This window comes from Bos indicus x Bos taurus, chromosome 1 (assembly GCF_003369695.1).
Source record: "Bos indicus x Bos taurus breed Angus x Brahman F1 hybrid chromosome 1, Bos_hybrid_MaternalHap_v2.0, whole genome shotgun sequence".
NCBI lineage: Eukaryota > Metazoa > Chordata > Mammalia > Artiodactyla > Bovidae > Bos > Bos indicus x Bos taurus.
In genome coordinates, this window is record NC_040076.1 from 68,599,452 (window position 1) to 68,615,481 (window position 16,030).

The 16,030-nt window shown below is 41.9% G+C and overlaps 1 protein-coding gene across 23 annotated transcripts in view; it reads left to right on the plus strand.

Moving 5' to 3' along the window:
* Positions 1–16,030, plus strand: part of KALRN (kalirin RhoGEF kinase) — a 692,612-nt gene that overhangs the window by 428,854 nt on the left and 247,728 nt on the right. For all 23 annotated transcript variants that reach the window (XM_027536336.1, XM_027536351.1, XM_027536368.1 and 20 more), the window contains exons 20-22: positions 1,445–1,560; positions 2,054–2,176; positions 14,991–15,173. In XM_027536336.1, coding sequence (XP_027392137.1) covers positions 1,445–1,560; positions 2,054–2,176; positions 14,991–15,173 — 422 coding nt within the window. The remainder of the gene's footprint in view (positions 1–1,444; positions 1,561–2,053; positions 2,177–14,990; positions 15,174–16,030) is intronic.

Genomic DNA, 16,030 nt, shown 5'->3' on the forward strand with positions numbered 1-16,030 from the left:
GGTGAAGAAACAAAGTATAAGGGCCATTAATCTTGCAAATATCTCCTATAATGGCAAGCCTCAGCCAGGGAATGTGTTGATTTCTTCTTTTCTGCCATCCACAAGTGGACAGGATTCTGAGCAAAGGCACTTTAGTTTAACAGTCAGGCAGAGGGGCAGGATTCTCTGAGGCAGACCATTATGGGTGGTTATGGATTATTATTATAATCCATTATGGATTATAGTAACAAAACAAACAAAAAGCAAGTCAAAGAAACAGTTCCAACATGCAGTCAGAATTGGCTTTTCCCTGCAACATAACTTGTGCTTTACAGCCCCAATAACCTGGGAGCCCAAGGTGGCTAAGAAGTCATAAAATTCTACACTTTTCCATAAGAATGACCTTGGGCCAGTTGCCTACTCTCTCTAAACCTCAGTTTCTTCATCTGTAAAGTGGAGATAAAAATGGTCCATGCATAATGAGGTACTCTGAAAATACGTGTCTGCCATATAGTGAGCACTGAATAAGTGTCAACTTTTCATAGCATCGTTCTTGTATATCTTATTAGTATCTAATGTAGTTAGTGGGAAGTCAGAGGCAAACAGTACAAAATAGATTTGATGCTTCAAGCTTAGAACATACTATTAAACACTGGAGATCTATCCACATAGCCAGCTGCTTCTGGAACAACAGGAGAAGTAGGAAGAGGGAGGGAGCTGACATGGACAAATGCCTCCCACAGCCTCTGCTGTGCTTCATGGCCTCATGCCCATCCTCACACCTACCATCATTAGAGATGATTGAAAATAGCTTTAGCTTTTCTTATGATCGGTCCCAACCACCAGGGGAGTTTGGGCTTAGAGACATGATTCCATGATGACATGATTTCAACGCAACTTCCCTATGCCCATGATTTAGAGGTTTTTAAACTGAGGCTATGCTGTTAAAGTACTAAGAGCACAGCCCTTTGTATAGGCAGAGTATGTGGCAAGTGACGTGGTTGTCCATGCAGTTACCCCAATCCTCCTGCCTGTTCACCTCTGGCCCTCCCCTAGAACCTCCAAGAGTGGCTGGGATCCCTGCCAAGTCCATTCACTCTCTACAGGCTCTAAGCATCTGGTTGAATTAGTTATTATTTTCAGCACCAATACTTCCCAAGGTCTCCTATCATCAAGGACTAGCTTTGGTGTGAAGAAAATCAGGGTCACTTTTAAGTCACCCTGGGGACATCCTCTCCCCCACTTTATTGATGCAACTTCATCAGTAAGCCCTCCCCCAGTCTCCCCAATATTGCTCTCCTCTGGGAAATTCTCTCTGAACCAAACTTTGACCCCTTGCTTCTGGTATTGAATTAGTCCTATGGGGAGAGTTGAAGGGCACAGTTATCTGGGATGGGGGGCCCGAGTAGCTGGTCAGATTTGATCAGGGCCTTCCTGAGACCAGCACCTGCTCTCTGCCCTGCAGCCATCCTGAGTGAGCTCTTACAGAGGGAGAACCGTGTCCTGCACTTCTGGACATTGAAGAAGCGGCGGTTAGACCAGTGTCAGCAATACGTGGTGTTTGAGCGAAGCGCCAAGCAGGTATGTTCAGTGCTTTCCCTGGAGTTGTCTTGGACAAGGACTGTACAGAGGCCCAGATGACCAAGACTTGGGCAGTTCCAAAGAGGGTCATCACACCGACAGAATAGAGATGGGAGATGGGGGTGAGAAGAGGAATGCTTGCACTGACAGCAGTTCGATCTTCACCAAGCACTCGGCTCAGAATTTGATGACAGGAGTTGGGAGGAGATGCTGGGGGCAGATCGCCCTGACTCATGGATGATAGTGGACCTGGTCTAGAAGAGTCCCTGGTTTAATGGACAAGACACTGTCTTTGCTGGTGGGTTTTTCCAGGTATAACAGAGAAGGGCACTTTCATAAATCAACTTCCAAGCTACGTACTGATTAAATCATGCCAGGGTTTCCTGGGTCCATCATATTGTTCCAAACCACAAATGTTCACATCAGACCATGGCATATTTTCCTACTATCAGCTGGCTTTTGGGAGAACTTAGTGGGTTGTTTCCTCCCACAGGCACTAGACTGGATCCAAGAAACAGGTGAATATTACCTCTCAACACATACCTCCACCGGGGAGACCACAGAGGAGACTCAGGAACTGCTGAAAGAATATGGGGAGTTCAGGGTGCCTGCCAAGGTAGGAAGCATCCTGGAGCCCTCCCCTTCCACCCAGCACATCCCATTCTGGCCATTTTCACACTGTGAGTGAGAGAACAGCCTCTGTACAGAAATGCTTGACCACAGAGCCAATGGGGGACATGTAGGTAGAATCATCTCCTTTGAAATATGAACATTCAAAGAGATGCAGCTGCTGGGTAGAGCTCTGTACACAGGGTCTCAACTCCTATATGCTGTGCTTCTGAATGGACCTCATCTTTGTGCTCCAGGTTCTGGAATCTGCTGTGTTCTTTTAGACCAAATACAGCAAAGGAATGTATTCATGTGAAATGCACATTGTGTGTATGAATATCAGCCACATACTCTTGAAATCTGAATGGCTTGGGAAGTCCACCTTTTGAGAAGGGCCAGTGGTTATGGGTGGCTTCACAAAGCAGATTCCAGAACTATTTCCATCTGGCCTTGCCCAGGAAATGAGCTGGGCTGGGGTCCCTGGGGAGCAAAACACACTCTGGTGTATGTACCCACATCCTCACACCCCCATTCACACTGAATGGAGAATGCTATAATAGAAGGAAATCTTGTTTTCATGTTTTCCTATCCAGGATTTGATCTGAGGACCTTGGGTTTGAAGGAAATCTATCTCAGTTCCCTCTTGTAGCTTCCTTGTCCCTCACCCTGGGCTCCGTGCCATGGAGGACCACCTTTGGCATCACTTCCAGGCATGGCAGATGCTCTTCCAGGATGAGAGCTGCTTTTGTGGCAGTCAAGAGAGGAACATATTAATGCCTACCTTACCCAGAGATCCCTCTGACACTATGTCAAATCTCTTCTAATTTACTGTAACAAAATTAGACTCTTAGCCTCATTCCTGAGATATTTCAGAAGTGGTTTTACACTTTGTGAATCCTACACCCCAAACTCTTGATAGCAGGGAGTTTTCCTCTGCACACTTGTGAGCTTTTGGGCCTTGTCATTCAATATGAAAAGCTGTCAATCAGATAAGAAATTCATTTCAACACCAGCTAGAACAAACAGCACTAGGGATGTGGCAGATGCACAGAACCCTTTTAAATTCTTTTAATGAAATAGTTTAAATGAAAATAGTTTTGAATTACCCACTTTGCATCCATCTGCCCATCTCCAGATAGTGTCAACAATGAATCATTAGTAGTCTAAATAGTATCAGATCCATGGTGATCCTATTCACATAGGATGGATCACAGCAGATACCCAGAACTTCCTAGGATCAGAATCTGCCCATCACACAAGTAGAAATGTGGAGAATCATTTAGTCAATTAATTTTATTCTTCTTTTACAATCTTCCTATCTTTCTCCTTTCTGTTCACATTGTTGTCACCCTAATTGGGTTCTTTGCTTTCAGCCTTTCCTTCCTTCCAGTCCATCCTGTCCTTCATTGGTGTTCCTCTCTAAAACACTACTTTGGTCATATTGCCAACCAGCTTGAGAGCTTTTATAACTCTCCAGTGCCTTCAGGCTAACACTCAACAACATCTACATCTGGATCACCTTACAACCCCCACTGTATCTTCACTTACCCATTTATGCAAATTTTACACTCCGGCTGAATGGATATATTTTCTTACCCTCCAAGAAATACATCATTTATTTTCGTGCCTCTGTATCTTTTCTATACTGATTTTCTCCTTAGATTAGCCTTCTCTTCCCTCTAGTTTGTACTTCTTAAAAAGATGCCACCTTTCCACTTCAGTGCCTCCTCCTCCGTGATCCTGCCTACCTGCCAGAATACAATCTGGCCCATCCTTGGACCGCAGCCATTGTCTGTGTAGCCCTTAAGGCACCTGTCTTGACCATCCTGTTCTCCCAGTAATGTGTATGCAGTGTTGTCTCCTATATGAGCCTGCAAGATCCAAAAGGACAAGAACAATGCTTTATTCACTTTCCTAACTGTATCTTATGGCGGCTGTGATGGCGCACGAGTGCAGCAGCTGCGACGGCACAGGCGCGCAGCACCAGATGTTCACACCAAAATCAGATTGATTATATTCTTTACAGCCAAAGGTGGAGAAGCGCTATACAGTGAGCAAAAACAAGACCAGGAGCTGACTGTGGCTCAGATCATGAACTCCTTATTGCCAAATTCAGACTGAAATTGAAGAAAGTGGAGAAAACCACTAGATCATTCAGGTATGACAAATCAAATCCCTTATGACTATACAGTGGAAGTGAGAAATAGATTTAAGGGACTAGATCTGATAAAGTGCCTGATGAACTATGGGTGGAGGTACGTGACACTGTACAGGAGACAGGAATCAACATGATCCCCAAGAAAAAGAAATGCAAAAAAAAAAAAAAAAATGGCCTTCTGAGGAGGCCTTACAAATAACTGTGAAAAGAAGAGAAGTGAAAAGCAAAGGAGAAAAGGAAAGATATACCCATGTGAATGCAGAGTTCCAAAGAATAGCAAGGAGAGATAAGAAAGCCTTCCTCAGCGATCAATGCAAAGAAATAGAGGAAAACAATAGAATGGGAAAGACTAGAGATCTCTTAAAGAAAATTAGAGATACCAAAGGAACATTTCATGCAAAGATGAGCTCAATAAAGGACAGAAATGGTAGGGACCTAGAAGAAGCAGAAGATATTAAGAAGTGGTGGCAAGAATACACAGAAGAACTGTACAAAAAAGAGCTTCATGACCCAGATAATCACGATGGTGTGATAACTGACCTAGAGCCAGACATCCTGGAATGTGAAGTCAAGTGGACCTTAGAAAGCATCACTACATACAAAGCTAGTGGAGGTGATGGAATTCCGTTGAGCTATTCCAAATCCTGAAAGATGATGCTGTGAAAGTGCTGCACTCAATATGCCAGCAAATTTGGAAAACTCAGCAGTGGCCACAGGACTGGAAAAGGTCAGTTTTCATTCCAATCCCAAAGAAAGGCAATGCCAAAGAATGCTCAAACTACCGCACAATTGCACTCATTTCACGCGCTAGTAAAGTAATGCTTAAAATTCTCCAAGCCAGGCTTCAACAATACGTGAACCATGAACTTCCAGATGTTCAAGCTGGTTTTAGAAAAGGCAGAGGAACCAGAGATCAAATTGCCAACATCTGCTGGATCATTGAAAAAGCAAGAGAGCTCCAGAAAAACATCTATTTCTGCTTTATTGACTATGCCAAAGCCTTTGACTGTGTGGATCACAATAAACTGTGGAAAATTCTTCAAGAGATGGGAATACCAGACCACCTGACCTGCTTCTTGAGAAACCTGTATGCAGGTCAGGAAGCAACAGTTAGAACTGGACATGGAACAACAGACTGGTTCCAAATAGGAAAAGGAGTAGTCAAGGCTATATATTGTCACCCTGCTTATTTAACTTCTATGCAGAAGAAGAGAAACACTGGGCTGGATGAAGCACAAGCTGGAATCAAGATTGCCGGGAGAAATATCAATCACCTCAGATATGCAGATGACACCACCCTTATGGCAGAAAGTGAAGAAGAACTAAAGAGCCTCTTGATGAAAGTGAAAGAGGAGAGTGAAAAGTTGGCTTAAAGCTCAACATTCAGAAACCAAAGATCATGGCATCCGGTCCCATCACTTCATGGCAGATAGATGGGGAAACAATGGAAACAGTGGCTGACTATTTTTTTGGGCTCCAAAATCACTGTAGATGGTGATTGCAGCCATGAAATTAAAAGATGCTTACTCCTTGGAAGGAAAGTTATGACCAACCTAGATAACATATTAAAAAGCAGAGACATTACTTTGCCAATGAAGCTCCATCTAGTCAAGGCTATGGTTTTTCCAGTAGTCATGTATGGATGTGAGAGTTGGACTGTGAAAAAAGCTGAGCATTGAAGAATTGATGCTTTTGAACGATGGTGTTGTAAAAGACTCTTGACAGTCTCTGCGAATGCAAGGAGATCCAACCTGTCCATCCTAAAGGAGATCAGTCCTGGGTGTTCATTGGAAGGTCTGATGTTGAAGCTGAAACTCCAGTACTTTGGCCACCTGATGCAAAGAGCTGACTCATTGGAAAAGACCCTGATTCTGGGAAAGATTGAGGGCAGGAGGAGAAGGGGACAACAGAGGATGAGATGGTGGATGGCATCACTGACTTGATGGACATGGGTTTGGGTAGACTCTGGGAGTTGGTGATGGACAAGGAGGCCTGGCATGCTGCGGTTCACGGGGTCGCAAATAGTTGGACACGACTGAGCAACTGAACTGAACTATATCTTATACATTGAAGAGAGGCTACAAATATTTGAGAACAAAAGAGAAAAAAAAGTCTGGGTAGATTTCAAGAACTCTTCCTCCTCAAATTTCTATTTAATATGATTTTTTTACTTTGGCTCTCTCTCTGTTCTTACTCTTAACTATTTCTGTTAATGGGATTTCATCCTCCCATTTATCATTTCCAGCTGTCAGGACTATTCGGTGTGAGAATATCTACAAGTTAACAAATCCACCTGGGGATCTTCTGATGAAAGGCAATAGCCTCCTGCCCTACCCTATTCCTGCTTACCAGAAGCAAACCTCTTTTAACCACCCATCTTTGGTTTTAATCTTTATAACCAGTAAAGTGAATTTGAAATAGAAACCAAATTGGCCTTAAACCACAAGACAGAAAGTATGATGGACCACAGGATTGAATTGAGCAATAGAATATACTAGTCGTGTCCGACTCTTTGCAACCCCATGGACTGTAGCCTACCAGGCTCCTCTGTCCATGGGATTTTCCAGGCAATAGTCCTGGAGTGGATTGCCATTTCCTTCTCCAGGGGATCTTCCCAACCCAGGGATCGAACCCAGGTCTCCTGCATTGTAGACACACGCTTTACTGTCTGAGCCAGCAGGGAAGTATAGAATATACTGAGTCTATCAAATTAGATACTCTATTCCAAAGAAACAGATCAAGTAGAAGAAACACTGCATATCAAAACGTACTTTCTATATAGCAATACAACAATGTGAGAATAAAAATAAGATAAAGAGAATTTGTGTGAGGATAAGAGGAAAACAAAATTTTCTTGTGCTATATTGTAGTCAAGCCAGTTAGAAGAATCCAAGTGATATATTCCAGTTGTGGATTTCAAAATTTATAAAGGGCCAAGGTATATGGTGATAATTAAAGCTTAATCATCTTAACATCTGGAAGAACTCAGTTTTTCTAATAGGAAAACTCTTTAGATTCTTCTGTTTTCCATTTTTTACAATTTAGTGGTTTTCCATACATTGACAGGGTTGTGCAACGATTGCCACCATCTAGTTCCAGAATATTTCATCACTCCCAGAATAAACCCCATACCCATCAATAGTTACTCGCGTCTTTTCCTCCCCTAAGCCCCTGACAACCTCTAATCTGCTTTCTATCTCTATGAATCTGCCTGTTCCAGACAATTTGTGATGCAACTTGGAATCATGGAATCATATAATATGTGGTCTTTAGTATCTGGCTTCTTTTACTTAACATATTTTCAAGATTCATCCATTTTGCAGCAGGTCTTCATTGGAACTCCATTTTTGTGACTGGATAATACTCCATTGTATGGATATATACCACATTTGTTTATCCATTCATCAGTTGATAGACATTTGAATTGTTTCCAGTTTTTGACTACTGTGAATGATGTTGCTGTGACCATTGTGTACGGGTGTTGGTGTGAACATTTGTTTTCAATTCTTAGGTATATACCTGAAAGTAGATATCTGGGTCACATGATGACTCTATATTTAACTTTTTGAGGAAATGCCAAACTGTTTCCAAAAGTGTGAACACCATTTTCCATTCCCACCAGCAGTGTATATGAGTTCTGACTTCTCCATATCCTCTCCAACACTGGTTATCATCCATATTCTTTATATAGCCATACTAGAGGGTATGAAGTGGCATTTCATTGTGGTTTTTATTTATATTTCTCAATAAGTAATGATATTGAGAAAGTATTTTTTAATTAATTTATTTTTTATTGAAGGATAAAATTGCTTTACAGAATTTTGCTGTTTTCTGTCAAACCTCAACATGAATCAAACCATAGGTATACATATATCCCCTCCTTTTTGAAACTCCATCCCATCTCCCTCCCCAACCCACCCCTCTAGGTTGATACAGAGCCCCGTTTGAGTTTCCTGAGACATACAGCAAATTCCCGTTTGATATCTATTTTTCATATGGTAATGTAAGTTTCCATGTTACTCTTTCCATACATCTCACCCTCTCCTCCCCTCTCCACATGTCCTAAGTCTATTCTCTATGTCTGTTTCTCCATTGTTGCCCTGTAAATCAATTATTCAGTACCATTTTTCTAGATTCCATATATATGTGTTAGAATATGGTATTTATCTTTCTCTTTCTGACTCACTTCACTCTGTATAATAGGTTCTAGGTTCATCCACCTCATCAGAACTGACTCAAATGCTTTTTATGGCTGAGTAATATTCTATATATATATATATATATATATATATATATATATGCACACACACACACACACACATACATACATACGTATATACCCCAACGTCTTTATCCATTCATCTGTCGATGGACATCTAGGTTGCTTGCTTCCATGTTCTAACTATTGTAAATAGTGCTGCAATGAACAGTGGGATACATGTGTCTCTTTCAATTTTGGTTTCCTCAGGGTATGTGCCTAGGAGTGGAAATGCTGGGTCATATGGTGGTTTTATTCCTAGTTTTTTAAGGAATCTCCATACCGTCTTCCATGGTGGCTGTATCAATTTACATTCCTAACAACAGTGCAAGAGTGTTCCCTTTTCTCCACACCCTCTCCAGCATTTATTGTTTATAAGCTTTTTGATGAGGGCCATTCTGACAGGTGTAAGGTGATATCTCATTGTAGTTTTTGATTTACATTTCTCTAATAATGAGCGATATTGAGCATCTTTTCATGTGTTTGTTAGCCATCTGTATGTCTCCTTTGGATAAATGTCTGTTTAGGTCTTTTTCCCACTTTTTGATTGGGTTGTTTGTTTTTCTGGTATTGAGTTGTTTGAGCTGCTTATATATTTTGGAAATTAATCCTTTGTCAGTTGCTTCATTTGCTATTATTTTCTCCCATTCTGAGAGTTGTCTTTTCACCTTGCTTCTAGTTTCCTTTGCTGTGCAAAAGTTTTTAAGTTTAATCAGGTTCCACTTATTTACTTTAGTTTTTATTTTCATTAATCTAGGAGGTGGGTCATAGAGGATCTTGCTTTAATTTATGTCATCGAGTGTTCTGCCTATGTTTTCCTCTAAGAGTTTTATAGTTTCTGGTCTTACATTTAGGTCTTTATCCATTTTGAGTTTATCTTTGTGTATGGTGTCTAATTTCATTCTTTTACATGTAGCTGTCCAGTTTTCCCAGCACCATTTATTGAAGAAGCTGTCTTTACCCCATGGTATATTCTTGCCTCCTTTGTCAAAAATAAGGTACCCATTGGTGCAAGGGTTTATCTCTGGGCTTTCTATCTTGTTCCATTGGTCTACATTTCTGTTTTTGTGCCAGTACCATACTGTCTTGATGACTGTAGCTTTGTAGTATAACGTGAAGTCAGGAAGGTTGATTCCTCCACTCCATTCTTCTTTCTCTAGACTGCTTTGGCTATTCGGGATCTTTTGTGTTTCCATATGAATTGTGAAAAGTTTAGTTTTTCATGTTTAATGACAATCTCTCTCCCATGCAATGAATATGAAGATATACCTCAAGAAACTGTTTTCCTATACAGGGAACTCGATAATTCCATACCTACAAAGAATGTAGCAATAAGTACAAGGCAGATTAGCAATGAAAGGCCAATTGGAAGTTTATAATGAGTTGATAAGAATATATCAAGAAGGCTAAATTTTAAAGACTTGTCAAATGTGCTAAAGACACCAAAGGGGTTTTTAACAAACTATATTCAGAGTAAGGCACTGTGCTTAGGGAAGATGGTATAATATTAACTGATCAAAGGAAGGAAGAGAAAGAAAGAAAGAAAAAAGAAAAATAGAACCACTGAACTCTTATTTAACTTCTGTTTTTTCCAGCAATAACAATTAGAATTCAAAATGAAAGAGCAAAACATATAATAGGGGGCATAAGAAGCCCAAGATAAGTGAGATGTCAGTCCCAAATTTCCAATCCCAAGTAAATTATATTCCCCAAAGTCTCCCTTTGTCCACAGGATCATGTCTTTACTTCTGAACCTAACATGCAAGCACCTCTACAATCTGACCCCCACTTTGTCAGTCTATATAAGTTACTCTTCTTGGTGGTAAGGTTTGAGTTTCAAACTGGCTTAAGTTACAAAGAGGAAAAGATTATTGTATGGCAGGATATGGAAATAAAGACAGAAGCTATGTAGCTAGACTTCCCAGGAGCCCAGGAAAAGCTGAGTGACTCAACCCCATGGGAAGAACAAGACATATAGCGTAGTCTTACCTCTGGAGATGAAAACTGGGATGTCACCTGAGACCAAGGACAGTCCCAGCAGCTGTGTTGCCTGGTCAGCTCATCACAGGCTAACACCACCATCACTGTGACTCACTTCCCTTCTCTCCTTCTGTCTGCTCTCTGCTTTCACTTCTGCTCTGCAAAAAGCTACCCAGAACCCTGTCTCTATGGTCCACGTTCCCAGAAAATCCACCCAGCATGTTGCCCCTGTCCCTGTTCAGTAAGAGCTCCTAGACCAGGACACCTTGGAAGTCACTGGCTGAATACTGATGGGCTGCCCTCATGGGACAGGTTTTACATCTGATCTCATCAGCAGTGGCCAGACATGCAGCAGGTCACATGGTGCCACCACAGTCACCTACTAGAAATCAGTTCAGACTGCTCTCAGGAGGGATTGGGTCCGTTTCATGACTCAAATCTGTTCATCAGTTTTCATTCCATTCCCAAAGAACGTAATGCCAAAGAATGTTCAAACTACCACACAATGGCACTCATTTCACACGCTAGCAAGATCATGCTCAAAATCAACCAAGCTCGGCTTCAACAGTACATGAACCAAGAACTTCCAGACGTACGTACAAACTGGATTTAGAAAAGGCAGAGGAACCAGAGATCAAATTGCCAACATCCGTTGGATCATAGAAAAAGCAAGAGAATTCCAGAAAAACATCTGTTTCTGCTTCATTGACTATGCTAAAGCCTTTGACTGAATGGATCACAGTAAACTGTGGAAAATTCTTAAAGAGATGGGAATACCAGACCACCTTACATGCCTTCTGAGAAACCTGTATGCAGGTTAAGAAGCAGCAGTTAGAACCTCATATGGAACAATGAACTGGTTCCAAGTTGGGAAAAGAGTACATCAAGGCTGTACATTGTCACCCTGCTTATTTAATTTATATGTAGAGTACATCATGCAAAATGCTGGTCTGGATGAATCACAAACTGGAATCAAGATTGCTGGGAGAAATATCAATAACCTCAGATAAGCAGATGACACCACCCCCTTATGGCAGAAAGTGAAGAGGAACTAAAGAGCCTCTTGATGAAGGTCAAAGAGACAATGAAAAAGCTTGCTTAAAATGCAACATTCAAAAAACAAAGATCGTGGCATCTGGTCCCATCACTTCATGGCAAATAGATGGGGAAATGATGGAAACAGTGAAAGACTATTTTCTTGGCCTCCAAAATCACTGTAGACTGTGACTGCAGCTGTGAAATTAAAAGACGCTTGCTCTTTGGGAGAAAAGCTATGACAAACCTAGACAACATATGAAAAAGCAGAGACGTTACTTTACCAACAAAGGTCCATATAATCAAAGCTATGGTTTTTCCAGTAGTCATGTGTGGGTGTGAGAGTTGGACCATAAAGAAGTCTGAGCACTGAAGAATTGATGCTTTTGAACTGTGTTGTTGGAGGAGACTCTTGAGAGTCCCTTAGACTGCAAGAAGATCAAACCAGTCAACCCTAAAGGAAATCAATCCTGAATGTTCATTGGAAGGACTGATGCTGAAGCTGAAGCTCCTATACTTTGGCCACCTAATGTGAAGAGCCAGCTCATTAGAAAAGACCCTGATGCTGGGAAAGATTGAGGGTAGGAGGAGAAGGGGATGATAGAGGACAAGATGATTGAGTGGCATCACTGACTCAGTGGACATGAGTTTGAGCAAGCTCCAGTAGATGGTGAAGGACAGGGAAGCCTGAGGTGCTGCAGTCCATGGAGTCACAAAGAGCTGGACACGACTGATTGAACAACAATTCTTCCCATGTAAGCCTTCAACTCTTGCTGGCCTAGCTCTGCTCACCTTTCAGCATAATATTTGCCCACTCATCCATTTTCCCAACATTATGTTATACCTACTAAACATTGCTGATACAAATGAGTAAGATATCACATTTATCTCTTAGAAACATATGGTCTAATGAAGGAGACACATAAATAACTCAGGATGATACACACTGAAGTAGCAGCATGTGTGTGGTACTGTGTGAAGACTGGGAAGGGCAATCCCCCCTCAGCTTGTTGGGAGGGGAGGAGGGACATTTAGATAAAGCCAGAGGTGAAGAAGAGCCACTGATTGCAGGAGGGGCAGGCGGAGCTCAACATGGCTGGAGTTTAGGAGCCACAGAGAGCTGTGGTCACACAGGCAGGTGAGGCCACGTGAGGAAGGCCTTTCTGTGCTGCTCATTTCACTGTCTGTTTGCTTCCCCGGGTTCCACATGTACCTGGAATGCTCTTGCTCGCATGCCATTCTCCTTATTGACGCTGAAATCAGTTTTGATGTTTCAGGATATAATTTCCTCTGCTATAGCTGCTCTGGTAGGACTGTTGCTACCAATAGGCTATAAACCCCCATCTCATACGCAAGTCTCCGTACCAATAGCAGAGAATAGATATATATTTCCAAGACTTTTATATAAAGATAGGTTTCTTGATTATAGCTACAAAATTAATGTTTAAAGTTAAAAAAAAAAAAAACTAAGAAAAATTGTTTTCCAGGGGGAAAACCCCAAGTGCAATGACATGTATGTCCTTGGGGAACTTCCCTGGTGGTCCGGTGGCTAAGACTCTGTGCTCCCAGTGCACGGTCTGGTCCCTGGTCAGGGAACTAGATCCCACATGCTACAACTAAGACCCAGTGCAGCCAAATAAATAAAGTTTTTTAAAAGTTCTTGGAATACCAGGTATCTTTTATTGACTGATTCTCAGTGCTGCTGCTGTTTGCCTTTTCATGGTTAGAGAGGTGTTTCTCCTGTCCTCATACCCACCTTATCTCCTTCACACTAAAGCTCTTCTGGCCGCTTGTCTCCCAGCCCCAGGGACCAGCCCACTGCACTGAGATAGGAGAGGCTCAGACGTGTTCACTGAGTTGCTGGAGAGCGGAAGCCCTGGCTGTGTGGTGGCCAAGTTCTCTTCTTGCCTTTCCCAGCAGACCTCGGGCATTTCTTGAAAGGATCAGTCTCTCATGGGAGGAGGGGCTGTAGATGAGCCTGGAGAGGCCAGGGTGATGGTGGTGGCATAAGGAATGAAAGGCTCTTCTGTCTGTTCCACTGTTGCTCCAGTGATTTTCTGCCTGCTTCCCTCAGTTATCTGGATTGCAGCATGGTCCAAATTTTGGACTTACTTTCCCCCTGTTTGAAAGAAAAAGGTTATTTTTCAGAATAGTATTTAAATACTCTTCTTTTCTCTTCAAATCTATCAGACTTTCCTAATAGACTTTAGAGTTTCAAAACCCAAACTTAGGATAAAAGATGAGCAAGCGTTTGCTTGTTTGGACAGCCATTCCATTTCTATATCTTAATGCACATAGACCCCACCTCCCCCATGAGACCTGTCCTGCCTCGGCCAGCCCACCTTTATTTTTTTTCCTTTTTTAAAATCACTGCAGTGTTAACTATACATGCTTTACACTTTGGCATTCAGTTATACAATGCCCTGAGTTGTTTAACTGCTCTGGGTGAAAGTCTTGTCCCTCTAGGAATAAAGACTGTTGGTAGGAAATGAGTATCTCTTTTTCTTCTCTTGTCTACCCCCCAAGTCAGTTTCCACACCCCTCTGCACATTGGTGTGGTCAGAGTAGGTGTTGAACACACTTTTGTTAGGAATGAAATTAACCCAATATATGCCATGGCTCCACCTCACTTAGCCCTGTGATGGAAACTAGCTTTGTTCACTCCTCTCTCTAAAGAAAACTAAAGATAAGATCCTGGTGGTGAAAGAGACAGAGTTTACTCTTAAACCTGCTAGTTAGATTTCTTCAGATTCTGGCTGTACCAACACACTTGAGGTTTAGAAAGCCTTCTTCAAGCCAGTGCAATGAAGGGAGAGAACTAGAAACTATAGACAAGAGGCAAATACACTCAACCACTTACAGGTTGTATGAACTTGGACAAGCCCTAAGCCTCTCAAAGCCTCAGCTTTTTTCATATGTGACTCAATAAGACCTACACCGCCTCCCTCCACCAGCCTTCTAGGGATGCTTTAAGACTCAAACAAGCCTCTGATGTGATATTAGCATACTCTGTAAACCAATAAAGTACTATATTAACATAAGAGATTCTTACATCAGTAATCATACTGGCTAACATATATTGCTTACTGAGCTCTTATTTTGAGCATTGTATTCAGACCCATCCTGCATTGTCAACTCATGTAATGCTCACAGCAATGTTATGATGTAAACACTGTTATGACCCCTATTTTGCAGATGAAGGGACTGAGGCACAGAGGGTTTCAGTAGCTTACCCAGGACTTCCAGCCTATAAGTGACAGCACTGGGGTACAAATCCCAGCAGTCTGGCTCTGAGGTCTCTATGGCTGCTGTGAAGAAGGAAAGACGGATGGGGTGATAGGTTATGAGAGTGAAGGTCAGCTAGTAACTTATGACCATCTTTTGGGGCAGCAAACAAAGGAGAAGGTGAAGCTTCTGATTCAGCTGGCTGATAGCTTTGTGGAAAAAGGTCACATTCATGCCACAGAGATCAGGAAATGGGTGACCACAGTGGACAAGCATTACAGAGACTTCTCACTGAGGATGGGAAAATACCGGTACTCCCTGGAGAAGGCCCTAGGAGTCAACACGGAGGTAGGTGTGGGGGTTCCCAGGTGGGGCGTCTTCCTTTCCCTCTCCCTCAGGACTGCTGCTCCTCACTGTGGAAGGAAGCTGGGATTGCAGAGGAATCTTTCTGAGCTGTTGGCGCCTAGAGCACTTGCCTTGTGTGGTTTTTCTCCTGGATGGGCTGGATCTTTCTGGAACTTCCAACTCCCCACAACTGGTGCTGTGTATATTGTAAAATTGGCTGGTCAGGGGTGGGGCCTATGGCTACAGAACAGAGTTTTTCTACGTGTAGAGTTAACTGTTGACTTTGAGGATTAAACTCCTTATCTTGGCTTCATCAGTACTGTCTTCCACCCAATTATGTTGACCAGCAAATGATTAGAGTCCTCAGTATGTATAATAATGCTCTTTTAAGAATAAGGGATGCAGTATGTATAAAGTCTATTTGACATTTCAACTGAAAAGAGACACTCTTTGCCAGGAAGCAAAGAAGACTGACTTTTTAATCTCTTCTTTATAATAGGGGTCAGTAACCTATGAATTAAGAGCTAAATACAGGGTAGCAATTTAATCCTAGGATTTCTAGTTCTTAAATCTTTAAATAAGCTCATACTCTGAAACAGAATAAAGTGGTCAAACCACTAAAGTTGGGGGAATTAACATCTCCCCCAGGCTTTAACCTATGAGCTTTTTTCCCTAGAGGTTTTCATCCTATATAAATACCAGACAGTGGTTGAAGTAAGCAGGAATGGGCAATCAGAAAATTCAGTAATTGTTCTATCATTTAGCTTTCTATTTCCAGAGAAGTTGTTTGTTTAAATAAAAATATTTACTTTTTTTACTTTCCCTTGACAAATGGAAGTTTTCTTCTGTATTTATGCATT